Source organism: Tenrec ecaudatus, chromosome 12 (genome assembly GCF_050624435.1).
Source record: "Tenrec ecaudatus isolate mTenEca1 chromosome 12, mTenEca1.hap1, whole genome shotgun sequence".
Taxonomy (NCBI): Eukaryota; Metazoa; Chordata; class Mammalia; order Afrosoricida; family Tenrecidae; genus Tenrec; species Tenrec ecaudatus.
This window is the reverse complement of record NC_134541.1, coordinates 127448462-127467494: the sequence shown is the minus strand read 5'-3', so window position 1 is coordinate 127467494 and position 19033 is coordinate 127448462. Positions and strand designations below refer to the sequence as shown.

At 55.1% G+C, this 19033-nt stretch overlaps 2 protein-coding genes across 2 annotated transcripts; one reads left to right on the top strand and one right to left on the bottom strand.

Annotated features, from left to right (window-relative positions):
* The first annotated feature begins 7856 nt into the window (after positions 1-7856).
* VPS37D (VPS37D subunit of ESCRT-I) lies at positions 7857-11602 on the top strand. Its single transcript, XM_075528495.1, has 4 exons — positions 7857-8067; positions 9381-9552; positions 10088-10170; positions 10531-11602. Exons 1-4 carry the CDS (start codon positions 7930-7932, stop codon positions 10891-10893), a joined length of 756 nt encoding a protein of 251 aa, XP_075384610.1. The 5' UTR covers positions 7857-7929; the 3' UTR covers positions 10894-11602.
* A 6250-nt stretch (positions 11603-17852) lies between these two features.
* On the bottom strand, positions 17853-18985 carry DNAJC30 (DnaJ heat shock protein family (Hsp40) member C30). The gene has a single exon (XM_075564865.1). It carries the CDS (start codon positions 18949-18951, stop codon positions 18271-18273), a length of 681 nt encoding a protein of 226 aa, XP_075420980.1. The 5' UTR covers positions 18952-18985; the 3' UTR covers positions 17853-18270.
* Between the last annotated feature and the right edge of the window lie 48 nt (positions 18986-19033).

Sequence of the window (19033 nt, the reverse complement as noted above, 5' to 3'; positions counted from 1 at the left end):
CGATACTACTTGGCGATAAAACGTACTATACAGACAACAGGTGGGAGAACATGTTGAAAGATCAAAACAATCATGTGGCGTGAAAGAGTCCAGAGGAAAAGGGAGTGGACGCTGGTGTGATCCATTGGTAGAAAGCAGAGCAGTGGCTGGCTGAGGATGCGGGGAGGAAGGTCGGTGGGAGCTGGAGGGAACGGTTACAAAAGCCATAAAGAGACTTGATGCGGTGGTGGATATATTCATTGTCTTGGTTTCATGGGCGTAATCCTGTGCCCAAACTCCCGAAATTGAACAATTTAAATATGTGCGGTTTATTATACATCGGTTACAGTTTAATAAAGCTACTTTTAAAGGGAATGATCACCCCTACATTCAGGAATGTGCTTGGTTACTTTAAGCAGGGTCCGATCAGAGCTTGCAGAGGAACACCGGGGTAGAGGAAGAGGAATTTCTAGGGCTGGGTCATGGCGTACATTGGTGCTCATTATAAATACATACATAAACAGTCACATGTGGGCTAATTATACGTTTATTTTTAACAAAGAATTATGATTAATCGACTAGTATATGCCTGCGGTCCGGGTTTGTTGGGGAAGGAGGAAGGGAACTAGGGCAACAGGATCTCCGTGGGCAAAAGAGTAAATCGGACCCTTACCTCACACCATATATAAAAAAGAGTGCAGAATGGACCCAAGACTTAAATCGAAGACCTAAACCGTGTCGCTGAGAAGAAAATTCTCAGAAGAAAACATAGGAATACACATCTTTGTAACCTAGGGTTAGGGAATTGTTCGTTAGATAACACATCTAAAAGACTGCAAGTGAAAGAAAGAAAATTGATATATTGGATCTCATTAAAATGTAGTGTGTCTGGAGAGCAAATGTTTTGAGAATGATGAGGGCAACGAATGTGCAAATGTGCTTTGCACAATGGATGTATGTATGGATTGTGATAAGAGTTGTATGAGCCCATAATAAAATGATTTTTTAATGTAAAAAAAATGTAGTGTGTCTGACTCTCTGTTCTCCATCATCTTGTGACTGTGGTTGTCTTCTGTCCTTGACATTTCTTCTCATAAGACTTTCAGGATCAAGAGATTCCTGACCAAGAAACAAAAGCAGAATCACCCCATTTCCCAATGAGTTCAAATGAAAACTGGTCATAAGATGAAGCGCAAAAAAAAAAAAAAAAAAAAGATCAAGCACAATTTCAAGAGCAGGCATTGGAGAAGGACCAGGCTGGGTCTGATAGAAGGCCTCTGTGTGGTAGAACACGGCATGTACCTGGGTGCCCTAGATTCTGTTATGCTGAGTTCAAGACTCACCACCATCTGATCAATTGAACCCCTATTGACAAACATCTGATTTCTTCCTTGGCTTTTATGCTTCCACCCTTAGAGGTTGACATCTAATAAATATGTGAGATCTTTGGTTAAAATTACATTAAATTAAAATCATTTATCTTCAAAGGATACCATTAAGAAATAAAAAAAAATAACTAATCGAATGGGAAATATCTCTCTCTATATATAAATGATAAATATGATAAACTAGTTTCCAGAATACATTTAAAAAACTTTACAATTCAACAATAAAGGGCAAATAACTCGATGGAACAAAAATAAAGTAACAGACTCTGAATAAACATTTCTCTAAAGGCATACAAATGATCAGTACGCTCAAGAGAAGATGCCCAACTTTATTAGCCATCAGAGAAATGGAACTAAAATTCATAAGGCTTAAAATGACAACTTTATGTGTATTTTACCCCCCTCCACACACACACAACCTACCACTTCACACCCGCTAAAGTGATTATAATAAGAAATCATGTTGTTGTCAGGTGCCAGTCAATTGGCTCTGAATCCTATCTACGCTGTGTCCTCCCTGTCTAGTCCCACACCATCCTCACGATCATCGCTACGTTTGAGCCCGTTGTTGCAGCCACTGTCTCAATCCACTTCATGGAAGGTCTTCCTCTTTGCTGCCAGCCTACTAATTTACCACGCATGATGTCCTTCCCCAGGGACTTAGTCTCTCCTGACAACACGTTCAAAGTCTGTGAGACCAAGTCTTGCCGTCCTCACTTCTAAGGAGCTCTCTAGAAGGCTCCACTTCTTCCAAGCCAGAAGCCAGTCTACGCACTTTCAATATTCTTCTCCAGCACTTTAATTCAAATGCATCCATTCTGCTCTCGTCTTCTTTATCCAGTGTCCAACTTTCACCTGCATAGGAGGCGATGGAACGTACCTCACGCTTTGGGTCAGGCGCACCTGAGTCCTCAAAGTGACGTCCTGGCTCTTCTCTCTATAGAGAGGACAGAGGCTGCGGGTTTGCCCAACACAAACCCAAAGGACAGGTAACGGCAGATGTTGGCAAGAAAGCTGGGGCCCCAAAACATTACTGGTGGGAAAGTCACATGGTGCAGAGGCTTTGGGAAACATTCTAGAAGTTATCCAGAAGGTTGAACATAAAAAAAAAAAGTTCAACATAAAGTTAACCTACATCAAAGTCATTGCCGACTTGAGTTCATTCTGGCTCACAGAATAGCACTGCCCCGTAGAATTCACAAGGCACTCATGTGTCCTTTGGACATGTCGCCAGAAGAGACCCGTCCCTGCTGAAGGTCATCATGTTTGCTAGAGGGTTAGTGAGAAAGGAGAAGTCCCTGCCACGATGGACTGTCTCAGTGGCTGTGACCGTGAGCTCAGACATCGGGACAATTGCATGGTGAGGGTGGCGCAGGACAGGGCAGTGGTGTGTTCTGTTGTACGTAAGGTCACCGTGAGTCGGAACTGACTCCACTGCACCTGACTACAGCCACGGAGCTTTTGGTTAGCGGCTGAACCCTTAGCCACTGGGTCGGCGGAAATTCTGAATGCTCCCCTACGACTTAGCTAGTCCGCCTGTAGGTATCCACCCGCAAGAAATGAAAGCCTCTATTTCCATAGGTAAATCTATCGAGGTTGTAACTCAATTGATCGTTTCTTAGGGTTCTGGCAGGGGAGGTCGCGGGGGAAATGGGGAGCCACTAACAGTGAGGACAAGAATGAAGATTCCAAAATTGATTAAGGTGACAACTGCCCAACTCCTTTGAATATAATTAAGTCAATGAATTGTGCGATATGTGAATTATAAGCCATTAAAGTGCATAAATAAGACGCCTGTGTTTATCCAAAATGAGTACCCTCATTTTCATAGTAGCCTGATTCATAATAGCCCAAAGCGGAAACAACCCCACCACGATGAACGTGATGAACAAATAAGCACACTGTGGTATATCCATTCAGTGGACTATTACGTGGCCATGAAAAGAAATAAAATGAGAAGTTCTACAACATCTCCAAACAATATGAAGTATGAGAACGTGCGAGGGGGAAAGTCCGTTTTCTTTCCGCTCCATTTTGGCAAAGCTGTAAGGAGCCCTGGTGGCTTAGTAGAGTTGGCTGCTAACTGCAAGGTCAGCAGTTCAAAACCACAGGCTGCCCCTTGGGAGAAAGATGAGGCTTTCTACTCCCGGAAAGAGTTACAGTCTCCGGAAACTCACAGGGGCCGTTCTACCCTGTCCTAGGGGGGTCGCCATGGGTCACTGGGGTTGTTTGTGTGTGACTTGCAAATTGACCAGGGTCTCTGTGGTTGGGTGTTGTTGTTGCTGAATAAGATGCCATTGTATGGAGACGCGCCTGTTATCTTTCCCATTGCTGCCACAGTTGGGTTGCTTCCGGTTCTGTGGGTTTGCTGCTGTTCCTGTCCATGAGAATGCCTGTGTCTGAATTTGAGAATCCCTGGGTGTTCGTACTGGAGGGTGTTTGCTTCCATTGCTGCTGTGGCAAAACCACAGCACAACCAGAGCCCCAAACATCACAAACCTCTTGCCTCGTGGTCTTGGACGTCCCAAGTCCAAAGCGGGTCTCCATGGGGTGAAATCAATAGACGCTACGTAAGCATGCGCGACTTGGATAAATAACGGCTCCAGGCTTGCTCTCCACCCGAGCTACCCGTATCTTGATTTCAGCCTAATGAGACCGGCTCCTCCCTCTGGAAATCTCTCTCCCAGGTGGACATCGCTCTCTCTAGAGCACGGGGTGGGCAGGCAAACTGCGGCTGGCAAGCCACATGGGGCTCTTTTGGTTCGTCCATGTGACTCTGAAGTAAAATTGGAAAAAAAATTAAAGGATATTGTTCAGAAAATAGTGATTTCATTTGTGTGTGAAAATACATTTATGACTCTCGAATAATTTTTAAATTGTGAGGGACAGGATTGGCTCTTCCATCTCAAACGTTTGCTGGCCCCTGATCTCTCTCTCTTCTCAGATTCTCTGAATTTGACCGTCCAGTTTCCCACTATAAAAAAAGCCTTGTTGGGGGGCGGTGGGGGGAAGAGGAGCTGACACCAAGGGCTCAATAGAAAATGTCTAGAAAATAATGAAGGCAACATATGTACAAATGTGCTTGATACAATTGATGTATGGATTGTTGCAAGAGCTGTAAGAGCAACCAATAAAATGTTTTCTTTTTTTAAGAGCCTTTGGTTAAGTTGACTCAGCATCTTGTCCCCATCTGAAGATCCTTCATTTAATCCAGTTTGCAACGTTTCTTTGGCCACCTAAGGTTAAGGACCCGGACCTCTTTGGGGGGGCATTACTTTGTCTCAATATGTACACGTTTGAATGTACCCCTTTGTCAAACTGCTCTCCAGCATAAATCTTCTCTCCCCGCAGCACTGTGTAAAGCGGTGGTTCTCAACCTTCCTCATGCCGCGACCCTTTCATACAGTTCCGCGTGTTGCCCTGATCCCCCCTGACCCCCCAACCGTAACATTATTTTCGTTGCTACTTTATCACTGTCATTTTGCTACTGTGATGAATCCTCTGTAAGTATGTAAATAGCTGATAGGCAGGATGTATTTTCATTGTTACAAATTGAACATCATTAAAGCATCGTGATGAATCACAAAAACAGTATGCAATTATGTATCGCGAAATATTTCTAATGACAAATTAATTTTGTCTTGAAGCATGGTGTAGCATGGGTAACAGTCTTCATGCTGGGTACTCATAGGTGGGCGGTAGGTAGGTAGGTAGGTGGGTATCTGCATGTGGGCAGACCCGCCTGGAGACAGATAGAGGAGAGGTGTCTCCGTTCCTAAGACCATGTTTCCATCTGTGTTTTCCGATGGTCTTAAGTGATCCCTGTGAAGGGGTCATTTAACAAACCCCCCCAAAGGGGTCGCGACCCACCATTTGAGAAGGCTGGTCCCAGCCGCTCCCCATGACTTCGCCAACACTGGATGTTAGGTGACTTTTAAATGTTTGCCAACCCGAAGTGTGCTGTGTGGTCCAGACAGTGCAGGTCGCTGGTGGTGTCAAATGTGACCCAAAAGGGGACTTGACAGGTAGAAGGTGATTGGTAACCTTGATGGGATCAGAGCCCTTGAAGCTGTGGAAGGGGGGAGTTGGGCTGGGTTGAGGCACAGAGGGGGTGGTGAGGAAACATACTGGAGGGAGAGTGAGAAAGAAAGGGGCTGGTCTCAAGGCAGAAATGACAGGGGACAGAGACAAGCAGAGGGGTAACTGACAGGGTGGGGCAGGCCTTGGTGGGGAAGGCAGGCAGGTGAAAGTGAGGCCATTGCTGGGCTGGCCTTTGGAAGCAGTGAGACTGCCCTTCCCAGAGATGGAGCAGAGAACGAGAGAAAAAAACCAAAGGGGTAAGGCGGGAAAGGGAGCCAGCTTCCCCCTAAGGGAGAGGCTGAGGGGGAGCAGGGAGGGCTTATGAGGGGGTGTTATTCTGAGACAGTCAACAAGGGTTCACTGGAGGGGGATTGGTGAGAAAAGTGGGACAAGCTGCGGCAGGAATACCCACCCCCACTCCCCAGGACCACTTTTTTTAGGGGGTAAAAAGCCCTCAGTTCAAGGCTCAAGGGTACAAGGGGGTGGCATCCAGGGCGGCACGTGTTTAGGGGGTATCCCTGAAAGCTTGGTGGAAGCGGTGGCCCTGAGGACATAAGAGTGGGGCGAGGGCTTGATGGCACCGTGGGTTGTATTGGGCTGCTAACCAGAGGTTGGCGAGGGACACGTTATAGCTTTGGAAACCCTCTGCCAGAGACGGTGCCGGGAGGTGGCCTCACTCACAGTGCTCCTCAGGTGAAGGCATTCGGCTGAGCCAAAAGCTTGGCGGTTCGAATCCCTCCAGAGGTCCCTTGGAAGTTGCACCTGGCAACGGACTTCTGAATGACCAGGCCTTGAGGACCTTCTCGAGCAGAGCCCCCCTGATGCATGGGGTCTCGGGTAGCTGGGGTGGACTGGTCAGCCCGTAGGCCTGGAGGAGGCTGAGGAGGGGAAGCAGAGATTGCACAGCCAGGCAATCCAGAAAGAGGGTGGGACTCTGGGCAATGCAGAGCACGGTGGTTGTGGGTGCAGAAACTGGGAGCCCAGAGGTGAGGGGCAATACAACACAGCCTGGGGAGGTGGAGGGGGTCTCCCTGGAGGAAATGAGTCTTGGAGGGGAGAATCCAATTCCAGCTGTCAGTGGCCTTCACAATGCAGCAGCTGGCCCCATCTCGTCTCCCAGACTTCACCCTGCCCAATGTGCCCTGCTTAGATTGGGAGAGACCCTGCAGGGCCCTTTTGAACCCCAGGGTTATTGTTCATGGGCTTCTCTTTGGTTGGATGGTTTAGCCTTCAATTTCAGAACTCCTGTTCATCCTTCAAAACCCAGCTCAAGTGTCACCTCCTCTGGGAAGCCTTTCTGATTGCCCACGTCCCACCTCTCCGCCTTCAGTGCAGTTCGTGCAAAGCTGGTTCATTGCCCTTCGATGTTTTCCCTTAACCTCTGAGTGTCGGCTTTCTGAGATGGGGAGACCATGACACTGGGCAGGTCTAGGTGGGAAGATGAAGACATTGCCTATCCGGCGTCGCAGGGGGATCACAGAGGAAGCTGGGGTTCCGTGGTTCTGAGCCCCGGTGGCCTAGAGGGCTGTGCATTGAGCTGCCAGGTTAGCAGTTCGAACCCACCGACCACTCCGCGGGAAGACGAGGCTTTCTGCTGGCGTACAAAGTCCTAGCCTTGGGAACCCCTTGGGGGCGGATCTGCCCGGCCCCATAGAGTCCGAACGGACTCGATCGATCGTAGTGAGAGTTGAGTTCAGTTTTCTGTCTTGTGCGGGGGAGAACAGGGTGGTTTCATCCAAGAGAAACCCACGTCTCCCCGAAGGCGGGGACGATGCCCCTCCCCTCTCCCCTAGGACGGATGGAAAGAACTAGCATTGTCTACCACCCACCTGTAATGCGACTTGGGGGGAAGTGACATCATCTTTGTGAACCTGTTTCCTCTTCTCCAAAATATCAATAACCTTGCTTGGGCATTCCATCTCCTCTCCTTGGGCGCGCAGTAGCCGCCACCATCCCCCCATTTCACAGAAGAGAAAACTGAGGCTTGGGCAGGGCGCGGGGAGCCACTTGTCCAAGCGAGCCGCCGGGCAGGACCTCATGGCGCCCCAACTCCGAAACCTTGTGCGCGTCCGAGGGGGGCGGTGAGGACACGGGAAATCGCCCTGCACACTGTGCAGGCCTGAGGCGGGAGGCCTGGGCCGGGGGGCGTGGTGGAGGACGGCGGGGTAGAGGGGTGCGGAGAGAGACGGCCTCCGACCCCGAGATGGGCGCGGGCAGCCCCGTGCGCGCCGCGATCCGGCGGCGGGGGCCCGAGCCGGGGCGCCGCGCGGCTCAGCCTGGGCGCGGAGGGGTGCGGCCGGCCCCCTCCCCGCCCCGCCCCCCGCCCGGGCGCCGCGGCCCCTTTAAGAGCGGGCGGGGCGCCCCCTGGCGGCCGAGCGGCGCGCGCGCGGCCGGAGCCGGAGCCCGGAGCCCGAGCGGAGCCGGGGCGGAGCGGGCCGAGCGGGCCGAGCCAGCAGCCGAGCTGGGGGCGCGGGCGGGCGGCATGTACCGGGCCCGGGCGGCGCGGGCGGGGCCGGAGCCCGGCAGCCCGGGGCGCTTTGGGATCCTCAGCACCGGGCAGCTCCGGGACCTGCTTCAGGACGAGCCCAAGCTGGATCGGATCGTGCGGCTCAGCAGGAAGGTAGCGCGGGGGGCGCGGGCGGGGGGCGCGGGGGCCGGGCCGCGGCCTGGCGGGGCTGTGGGCCGGGCGCTGGGCCGCGCCGCGGGGCCGCCCGTGGGCGCGGGAGCCTGGCACGTACGAGTGGGCCCCGCGGAGCCGCCCCCGGGGGAGGGGCGCCCGGAGCCAGCCTGGGGCGGGTGGGGCGCGGGGCACCCGGGGAGGCGTCCGTGCACCCCCGGGATGGCCGTAAGGCGTGTTCCACGGCGGATGCTCCGGGGAGGTGTGTTCGGGGGGCTGGGGGTGGGGGCTGGGGAGGGGGGCCGGGGGAAGCTGTGTTGTGGGGGCCCTGGCTCGCACACCCACGTTCTGTAGGGCCACAAAGGGGAGGCGCCTTCCAGCGGGGCCTGTTTGACACCTGGGAGACGGTTGGAGGGGCGTCTGCATTGGGGGTGGGGGGTGGGGGTCGCCAGAGGGGGGCTTTGTGTCTGGCGCTGGGGCGGGTGTATTCCATAAACCACCGTGGGTAAAGTTGTCTATTTTATAGGAGATAGGCCAGGGCGGGCAGGCGGGCAGTGGGGGGCAGAAAGGAAAGTGTGTGTTTGGGGGAAGCCGACCTAGAGGGGCCGTGCACCCCGTAGGGGGCAGATGGAAGGTGCTGCATTCTCCAGAGGCCGTGAGGGCCCGCGGAGAATCAGCCCGGGGAGAGAGGCTCCAGGGTGGCGGGGCTGGGGCCTGCTGGCTGGGTGAGCTGAAAAGCAGAGAGCAGGTGCTGGCGGGGTAGGTGAATTAGAGAGGAGAAGGGGGTGTGTATTCCTGGGGGTGTGGGGAATCCCACTGGAGGGCAGACGAGGGCGTGGGAAGGGAGGAGAGGATGGCCCGAGGGGGTCTGATGCTGGGACAGACAGGGTGTGGACATGGTCACTCCTGGAGGGAGGGAGAGTGGGAGCAGGCGGTGGGAGTGTTTGTCTCACAAACACCTGAAGAAGAAACAAAGACCTCGCATAAGAGGGAAGCTACCCAAGCGTGGAAAATGGGACAGGGGAGGGAGGGGGCTCCTCGGGGACCTGAGCAGACATATTAATTGAAAAATTAAAAATTAACTAACATTTGTCCAGGCCTTCCTAGTTTTCCTCACTAAGTCTCACAGCAGGTAGGTGTTCGGAGGCCACTTTGTAGAGTAAACGGAGGCCCAGAGTGGCCAGCCTGGCATCTGGGCTTCTTGAAGGCCCCCCACCTGTTAGACTCCCACCCAGGGGTGCTCAGAGCCTTCCGCTGCCTTCAGCTTGGTCACAGGGTGGCTGGAAGTGCGGCTCTCAGCCCCTCTCTGCCCACAGTTCCAGGGCCTGCAGCTGGACCGGGAGGCATGCCTGGCCTCCAACTACTCGCTGGCCAAGGAGAACCTGGCTCTGCGGCCCCGCCTGGAGATGGGCCGGGCCGCCCTGGCCATCAAGTACCAGGAGCTGCGAGAGGTGGCAGAGAGCTGTGCAGACAAGCTGCAGCGACTGGGTGAGGGGACAGCCAGGATACCTGCCTGGTGGGGTGGGGTGGGATGGGGAGGGGTGGTCCATAGGCCATGTGGCCTAGCCGGTTGACCTGTGGGAAGTGCTACCCATGCAGGGTGGGACTTGGGTGGCCCTGTTCCCAGGCAAACTGGAGAGGTGTTACTCTGGGCTGCCTGTGAAGTGAATTGGGGAGTGGGCAGTAGGTAAACAGAACTTGATGGAAGAGGCATGAGGTGGGGAGGGGGGCTTGCTGAGCAGGAGGAGAAAGTGGGGTTTAATGCCCAAGAGCCTGGGGTATCCTAGGAGCTAGGCACTTGCTTTTCTGTTGCACTGGGACAGAAGTGGGGGCTGGGGGAGTACACAAAATGATTACATGGGCATTTGTGCAGATGGTAAAAGTGAGGCCCCAGGGTGAGCAAGGAAGCATAGATTCCTGAGAAGAATCATGGGGGGTGGGGAATGACCCCTGGGCACTGACTTAGCCTGGAGTCAGGCCCTGAGGCTAGACACTGTTCACTCCATCCCTCTGTGGCCCTCAGAGGACAGCATGCATCGCTGGAGTCCCCACTGTGCACTGGGATGGCTCCAGGCCGAACTGGGAGAAGCTGAGCAAGAAGCTGAGGTGAGGTGGCAGGTAGCTGGGCCTGGGGACAGGGGAAGGACACCCCTGAAAGCTCAGGAGCCTCCCAGGGACCTCCTGGTGACCACTGCCCACCTGGGGTTCCCCCGGACTCTCCTGAGAATACCTGAGTGCTGCTGGGCCAAGGACCTCTGCTAGAGGGGACAGGGGAAGAGGGGGCATGTGCCCTGGCCTTGGGGAGACCCTGTCTGTAACGTCCGTCTGGTCTGTGGGCCCTGGAGTCCTGACTGCAGGCCCTGCTGTGCACTTGAGCGTGGGGGTTACCATGGGGAGGGACTTGGGGAAAGGGCCAGTGTCTGGTGGGGTCCTGCCCCTCACAACCCCTGTCCCTCTGGCCCCCAGGAGCAGATGGAGCAGCTGCTGCTGGGTGAGCAGAGCCTGGAGGCCTTCCTGCCGGCCTTCCAGCGAGGCCGCGCTCTGGCCCACCTGCGGAGGACACAGGCGGAGAAGCTGCAGGAGCTGCTGCGCCGCAGGGAGCGGTCTGCCCAGCCAGCACCCCCGGCGGCTGCCGACCCCCCCAAGCCCTTCACTTCTGCAGCTGTCCTGCCCACCGGGGCCACCCGGGGGCCACCAGCAGTGCCCCGGAGCCTGCCTCCCTTGGACTCCCGGCCAGTGCTCCCTCTGAAGGGCTCCCCTGGGTGCCCCCTTGGCCCGGCCCCCCTGCTGAGCCCTCGGCCCTCGCAGCCAGAGCCCCCCCACCGGTAGGAACCAGGGTGTGGCCCCCCAGTGGGGGGCCCAGACAAACTTGATGTTGGCTCCTCCTCCTCCCCCACTGCCTGGGTCGGGGGAGGGGCGGGCCCCCTCCCCACGGCCTCAGGCAGGCCCTGGTCCTGGAGGCTGAGCTGGGGAGGAGGGTCACTTGGAAGATGCCCAGAGTGGGGGACTGGGTAGGGGGGAGGCAGGGTGTTGGGAAACACTGCCTTTCCTTTGGCCCTGGCTGGGGCCTCCGGGGTGACCGGCCAGCCCCATGAAAGGACTTGACTCTCCAGCGGGGTCTGGGGAGACGCCTGTCTCCCAGAGGGGCCCTCTTAGGGAGTCTGCCACCCCTCCCACCACTTCACCGGGCTCGCACAATACCAAGACCCGCAGGAGTACTTTCATCATGCCCTGAGCCTACCTTTCCAACTTTGGGGCCCACCTCATAGGAGCCAGGTGGGCAGGCCTCAGCATCGGGGCCAGGGACTCACTCTATGGTCCTGGGGCCTCGAGCCCCATTCATATACCAGACCCCGGGACAAGGTCGGCCAGGGGGCTTCTGGCCTGCACAGGTGAGAGTGGGCCATCCCCAGGAAAACCATTCTGTATTTTTCTGTCCCTGTCTCCTTAGAATGGAAGCTTTTTGAGGGCAGGTCCTTGTCTTTGTATGTTCTGTCCCCAGCCCCGCCTCCCCGGGGCCGTCAATAAATGTGATGGTGAGGATGTGATGCTGCCGCCTCCTCCCTGCCCCCTCCACTGGTCCCTCCGGGGGTCCCAGCCCCCACAACTCATGGGCACCCTCTGCTCCTCTCTGCCCATCTGCAGGCCAGCTGTCCTTCAGGCCCAGCTGGGCTCCTGGTTGCTGGCTGGCTTCAGGAAGCCACCTCTGATTGTCAACGAGGAGGGGCTTTCCTGGCTCTCAGCTCCCCAGTGCTTCGGCCAGAGGCACATTCTCCTCCAGTTGCTTCACCTGCCCTCACCTTCTCCCCCCCACCCCACCCCCCCAGTCACCTTTCAGCCCCAGTCAGGATGACGCCTGCTTTCTCTTGGCCTGCCAAATGCACACCCCACTGAGCGATGGATGGCAGGGGTGTTCTGGGCGGAAGGTCTCTATCTTTGGCTCAGTGCAACACAAAGTGGCCAGCGCCACCACTGGGTGTCTGCCAGGATGGGCGGGTGGGAACACGGCCAGGTCAGGTGAAGCTGGGTTGCCCGGGCAGCATGGAGGGGCCTGCTGAAAAGCAGGGGGAGTGGGGCTGTGAAGTTTCAGCGAAGTCATGTGCTAAGAGGGGGCCCAGCGTCGCTGGAGGGAGGAGGAGGCGGGCAGGGTAAGGACTTCAAGTCCTGTGCGGGGCGTGTTTATTGTACACACGTGTGGTCTCACCTGTGACTCGCTCTGGCGCACCGCCACTGAGTCCATTTATGCCTGCTGCTTAACTGCATGGTCAGCAGTTCGAACCCACCCGCCGCTCTGCAGGAGAGAGAACGACTTGGCTTTGGGCTCCTGTAAAGACCTACAGTCTCAGAAGCCTGCAGGGATCTTTCTTGCCTGTCCTCTGGGGTTGCTGAGTCAAATTGCTATCGGACTGTTTTCTGTAGAATCAGAGGCCCGTGCTAAGACCTGGTCCACAGGCGGCCAGCTCGGGCTCAAGCCGAGGCGCTTAAAAGCAGTGAAGCACGGGCCTGCGTTCGAACCCACCAGCTGCGCCATGGGTGAAAGAGATGACCGTCAGCTTAGTTAATGCTGATAGTGTTGGGAACTAGATGGCCGAGTTCTACTGTCCTCTCGGGTTGGCATGATTTGGCGTTTCCAGGGCAAAAGGGTAGGACACTCTTCCCTGTCCCTGAAGGTGTGTAAATGGTGTCTGAGTGACCGCTCAGAAGGCGGCAGGGGATGAGGACACGGGGAGGGGGGCAGGGGCGACGAGATATAAGCGATGACTGAAAGCATGGCTTTAGGGAGCCCTCCTGGCCCAGTCCATCAGATGTTCTCTGTGAACGTGCAGGTGGTGTTGCCAATCTGAGAACCTTCATCGCACACTGGCCATGGTTTGCTGGCCCTTTAGCTGCTAGAGGCTGAAGAACCACAGGACCACAGGTGGCCTACCTTGGATGACTCTAGGTTGGCCAACTTTGCTTGTTGGTGCCCTTCAGCTGCCCTGCCCTCTCATCCCTGCTCAACATCCAGGGACTTTTGTGGTGACTGAAAGGTGAGAGGTGGCCAAGGCTGGGCACACCTCCCGCTACTCTCAGCAATTTAAGGAGAAGCTTCCAGAAGGCAGAGGCGAATATCCAGAACCTGGTGCAGCCTCTCTTCCTTCGAGCAGGCCAGCAGCAGAGAAAGGAAAGATCCAAGCAGAGAGGGCACTGGGAAGGGAGAAGAGTGGTCATGGGAATCAGATGGGGTTCTTCCAAAGTACTCCCCAGCCCCTCCCTTTCCACCAAGAGCCCGGGATCAGTCAATTCTGGAGGGTCGGGATGGGATAGGGAGCTCTGGTGGCAATGGTAAGGTTGCCCATTGGGGTGCTGTGAGTCCAGCAGTTCAACGCCACCAGCCGCTTGGCAGGAGAAAGATGAGGCTTTCTGCTCTGGTCAAGATGTACAACTTGGGAAACTCTTAGGGGCAGTTGTTCCCTGACCTGGAGGGTTGATCGGAGTCAGAAGACTCGGTGGCAGTGAGTTTAGTTGTGGGGTTGCAGGGCCACTCGGTGGTCAGTGCTGGCCTGGGACGCGGAGGCATTCTGTACCAGAGGAGAGGCTTTGAGTTGGATGGTGAATGGGCTTCCTGAGCCACCCTGAGTGAAGATACATGCAATGTTCTGGGGAGAGCCCAGTCTGGGCCCTCCTGCCTGAAGCTTTCTAGAACTTCCTTGGCTCCCACGCTCTAGAATGCTTTTAGCTGGGCTTGTGTAAGAAGAAATGCCAAGGAGGGGCTACATCACATGGCCCGTTAGAAAGGGCCCACCTGTCACACACAGACCCACAGTACGTGCGCTCACAAAGCAGAGGCAAACTTTCCCGACAACCGATGCTCCCACGTTGTCGCTGCCCTTCAGTAACGTTTCAGACACACCTCCTAGGAATCCTGAGCTTCCCCATTTTCTTCTGCATCCTCACCCCCACCCCACCCCACTTTCAAATATGAAACCTGGAGAACATCAACTGTGTTCTTTTGGCCAGTCGAGGCTCACCAAGCCCGGCAGGCCTTAACCAGAGGCTTCAAGTTGGATGGTTCGTAAACCTGGTGAAACCACCCTGAGAGAAGGTACCTGGAGTGGGCTGGGGCACTGCAGTGGCAGGCAGTCTAGGCCCTGCTGCATGAACTTAGTTGGCTTCCAGGTTCTTGGGAATCCTCTTGGCTGAGTTGTGGGCTCAGGTCTCTACCAGTGAATCGTGTGGTGACAACAAAGCCCTGGTTACGAGCCTGACCCTGACCTCCACAGTTAGACGCTCTGGGCTTCCACAAGGAGCCCTCATGGCCTAATGGGTTATACAGGTTGGGCTGTAACCACAAGGTCACCGGTTTGGTTTATGACCACAAGGGGAAGTGTGTGTGTGCAGCTTTTAGCTTTAGTGGCTCAGTAGGTTATGTGTTGGCCTGCGAACTGCAATCCCAGCAGTTCAAAACCACCAGCCGCTCAGAGGGAGAAAGATGAGGCTCTCAGTTTCTACCCTGTTCTTCAGGGTCACTGAGTCGGAATGGACCCCATGGAAGTGCTTTATTTTGTCTAAGGATGGGGTTGTCTTCCTTCGTTGTCAGGAAGTGGGGAGAAGCTCCTGGAAGGCAAGGGGTTCATGTCCTGGGCCTGTACAACCTCCTCTCTGCAGGGCAGGCAAGCAGCAGAGGCTGGAACCAGATGAGACCCCTTGGCAGAGTTCCCCATTCCTCATTCTCCAAGAAGAGTGGCAGCTCGATTTTAGCGGGGTAGGGAGTGGGGCCACTCTGTTCAGCTCCAACCAGCCTAGAGCGCCCCTAGCTCGACCATCAGCCAGTCAGTTGTCACAGGCTCCTCAATTTAGTGGGCCTACCGCGTGGAGGGACGGTGAACGGTTTCATGGCTTGGGTCTGGAAAAAGGTGGGGGAAGATATTGCTAGGATTCACCTGTGAGTCATTTCAAACAGGATTCCCTGGAGTGTCATCCTGCTGGGTATAAAATGAGCCCTTTGAAAAGCAAGAGGAGGGATCTGATTTCCAGCAAGAGCAGCCAGGAACGGAGCAAGTCGTCTGGACCCAAGATCCCTGCATAGTGAACCAGGAGCCAACACACAGAAGGCAGACTTCCAACCCAACCCACGGACAGAGTGAAGCTTTTGTGCAGGAGGCTGGCTTGTGGAGTGGGGGCGGGGGACACTGGGCATTTAATTGGAAAGTTGGGCTTGCTTGCTGACCCACTGCAGTGGAACTGAGTGCTTGGGGTTGAAGCTTACAGCAGAGTGGTGTGCCCTTGGGCATTTATTAGCAGACCCGAACAAGCTTTGTAACATGTCCTGATAAACAACTGAGCACTTCTTGTTAGCATTCCAACTTGCTGACGTCCTTAAGAAACCCTTCCATTGTGAATTTTGTCTGTGAGTTGTGTGTAGGCACTGCAGTCAAGCTTTAAAACGCCAAGCTCACTGCCACTGACTCACTTTTGACTCACGGCGACCCTACAGGGCAGGGCTTTAACTGCCCCGTGTGGCTTCAAGGCTGGAACGCTCGGTGGGAGTCGAAAGTTTCATCTTTAAACTAGAAAGGTAAAACAGTGGATATTCACTACCCCCTTTTCAAAACATAATGAGTTAGTGCCCCTCTGGGAATGAAAAACATTTGTCCTCTAGCCCCTAATCCAGTAAAGCAGGTAGGTATCACCACCCTGAAGGGGCAGTATCACCCACTTGGAGACACATTTGAGTTAGATGGTTCATTACCTTCAGCCATCCTGTGAAGGTCTGTGTTCATGGGGAGTTCTGGGAGCTTGCAGGTGGCTTGTCTGAAACCTGGCACTCTGGAGGGGAAGTTCCTGAATGTGAGCTTCAATGAGAAAAGAAATCGGAGTGGTTTCTATGATTTTACAAACCCAAAAGGGAAAAGCTCCGATCCTGGACGCACCCCTGGAGAAAGCTTTTGCGCCAAGGTCCACTCCTTGGTTGGGAAGCAGGAGCTTCTGTGCACTTGGGGCAACACCCTCCCTCCTCCCAGCAGTTCGGGTTTCCAGAAAGGACAGGCTTCCCCACTTGGCTCCCAAAGAAGCAGCACAGTAACAGTCCTTGTGCTTTTTGAAAAGCACATCTCTCCCCTCCCCACAGACCAACGCTTGGTGAGCAGAGCAAACCCTCCAGTTTTCCAAATAGGAAACGTTAAATGCGCTTTTGAAAAAGTACATCCCCGCCCGCCCAAACCAAAGCTCAGAGGCAAGCAGGTGTGGACCCGAGTGGGCTCAAATCCTGTGTGGGCCCTATAAAGCTTCCCTAAGGGTCTGCCCTTGACCTTCATGACTAGTGATTTGAATGGCTTCCAAGGAACAAGTTGAATTAGCTCCGGGTTATCAAAACATATGCAAGGATTTTACACCAAAGATTGAGTGAGGGAACTAGCGTTATTCTATCAATGTGCTCTGTTTCGACCTGAGGCCAGGCTTTGTCCAGGCCCCTTGAACGATTTCCCATCTCACAGTGCTCTGCTCTGCCCAGTGCATAAGTGCTTGAGCACCCAATCACCGACAGCCAACCTGTTCCCATTGGCAGCGATGAAGGGTTCAGTCTTCCTTCTACAGGTGAGTGCACAAGGCCTCCTTAGAGTGTTGAAGAGCAAGGTGTCACTTTGAGGACTAAGGTGTTTGAGGGCTATGGTTATTTTCAATAGCCTCATATCCAATGTGAAAGTTAGACCCTGAATCAGGAAGACTGAAGTCGACGCATTTGAATTAGCCTCCAGGGGAAGAATGTTGAAAGTACCATGGACTGCCAAAGAAAGTACCATGGAAGCAGCAGAGTCAGAATGCTCCTTAGGAGCAAGGATGGTGAGATTTTTGTCTCATGCCGTAGACATGTTCTCAGGAGAGGCCAGTCCTTGGAAAAGGGCATCATGCTTGGTATAGCGTGGCCGTGAAAAGAGGAAGACTCTCAACAAGATGGACTGACACAGTGGCTGCAAACCATGGCCTGAAACAAGTACAATTGTGAGGATGAAGCAGGACTGGGTGGTGTTTGCTGTCTATAGGGTTTCACTGAGTCAGAACCAACTCCACAGCACAAAAAACCACAGGTGACGACCAACTGGTTAACTAACTCTAAACTCACTGGCATCGAGTCCATACGGACTCACACAGGCCTGGTGGGGCAGAGGAGAATTGCCCCTGTGAGTTTGGGAGCCTGTCGATCTTTCTGGGACCACAAAGCCTCACCTTTCTCCTGTGGGTCTGAATCATCTACCTCGTGCCTAGCGCATCTTTACTAATCAGGCACAGAGAAAAGAAAGCTGGGTCAGTTCTGGACAAGGAACCCAAGCTTCTTCCTTGAGCAAAAGCAAATCTCGCTTCCCACCAGAGACCTGCTGGCTCCCAACCCCACCCTTTCTGGCGGCCTTCTGCAGCTTTGCTTCAAGCCTAGGCTTGCGGGGTCTGTGACGGCCACACCCAGGATGGCTTGCTCTGGGTTTGTGTGGGGATGGGCTTGAGTTAGCATTGAGGCTGGCTGGTAAGAGGGTGACCAGGCCACTGGCATGCTGTCCCACAGATGAACCTGGACCTGCTGGCATCAGGTTCAAACCACTGAGCTCATAAGTGGGACAGGCCTCCGCTGCCACCATGCCCTCACAGACAGAGCCAATGATCAATTGATAGGCAAGAACACAGGGGCACTTGTACTTCCGAGCTTTGATTCCCCAGGCCACAGGAATGGCAAGACCTTTCGACACGGAAGTCTGACTCTAAGTCAAGTTGGTTAGAGGGACTCATAGAAAGCCAAGTGTCACACAACCCGAAAATTTTTCTTTTGGCTGCCAAACACTGGGTCGTATGGCATATTTCATGTTTACAACACAGGGGTGGACAAAAGGCGACAACTCTTGCTCAGGGCTTAGCAATGATGGCAAGGCAAGGATTCCGGAAGGTGACAACCTCAGGGAGGCAACCTTTGGCAGCAGGCACCTAGGGATTCCAGAAGGCCCGTCTCTGGTCCTTCACCACTGGCCCCCTTTGGAGTCTCTTTCAGAGGCCTCCTTCTCGGGCTCATGGGGAGAGGGACATCAGATCAATCGTTAGGCTTGGGGTGCGGGGCACGGGAGGAGGGTCGGGTGAGCAGTTCTTTGGGGGCCCCAGCAGAGGAAGACAATGGAAGGGAAAAGTTTCAAGGGCTGCTGGGCCACTTCTTTGGAACTGGTTCCCCTTCCCTCCGCTCCCCAGTTACATTCGGCAGCCGATGACGACGAGGATGGCAACGAACAGAAAGACGAAAGTCACGTCTCGGGTGTCGTCCCAGTGGAAGCCTTTCTGGGCCCGCTCCTTCTGCTTGTGGAGGGCCTCGCGCCGAGCCCGGAGGCGCCGCTCGCGCTCCAGTTGCTCTCCGTAGTGGGCCTGGTAGAAGGCGTCGAAGTTGAACATGGTGCGATTGGTCCCCGACGCCGCCTGCCCTGTGCTGTGGCCGCGGGAGGCGGATGCTTGGGAGCGGGGCGCGCCGGCAGCCTCGGTCGCGGCGGTCCTGGACGGCCGGGCGCCGGGGCCGCGCAGGTCCTCGTCGCTGAGCAGGCCGCGGTCATACTTACGGCGCAGGGTGGCACTGGCCAGCACCACGTAGGCCTGGGAGATGCGGGTGAAGCGCTCGGCAGCCTCGGCGCTGCCCGAGTTGCGGTCCGGGTGGTAGAGGAAGCTCTGCCGGTAGTAGGCCGCCTTGATCTGCGCCTGTGTGGCTGTGGCGGGAACGCCGAGCAGCTCATAGAGCGCTGTGCGGGAGTAGGGGCCGTCGCTGCGGGCCCGCGCGCATTCTCCCCGGCCTAGGCTCCATCCGGAATTCGAAGGCACTCCGGTGCCCAGCCGGCACCTCCATAACAACATCCGCGGCCACTTCCGATCACACTTAGCTGCCATCTTGGATGGTGAGGGCGGGCAGTGCCGGAAAAACCGGCCAATGGGAGACCCGAGTACTCCGCAGGGCGCCGTCCTGATAACC

Coding starts and splice junctions, on each gene's coding strand:
- VPS37D (XM_075528495.1), top strand. CDS start 7,930: ATGTACCGGGCCCGGGCGGCGCGGGCGGGGCCGGAGCCCGGCAGCCCG. Junction 8,068..9,380: donor TCGTGCGGCTCAGCAGGAAG/GTAGCGCGGGGG, acceptor CTCTGCCCACAG/TTCCAGGGCCTGCAGCTGGA. Junction 10,171..10,530: donor AAGCTGAGCAAGAAGCTGAG/GTGAGGTGGCAG, acceptor TCTGGCCCCCAG/GAGCAGATGGAGCAGCTGCT.
- DNAJC30 (XM_075564865.1), bottom strand. CDS start 18,951: ATGGCAGCTAAGTGTGATCGGAAGTGGCCGCGGATGTTGTTATGGAGG.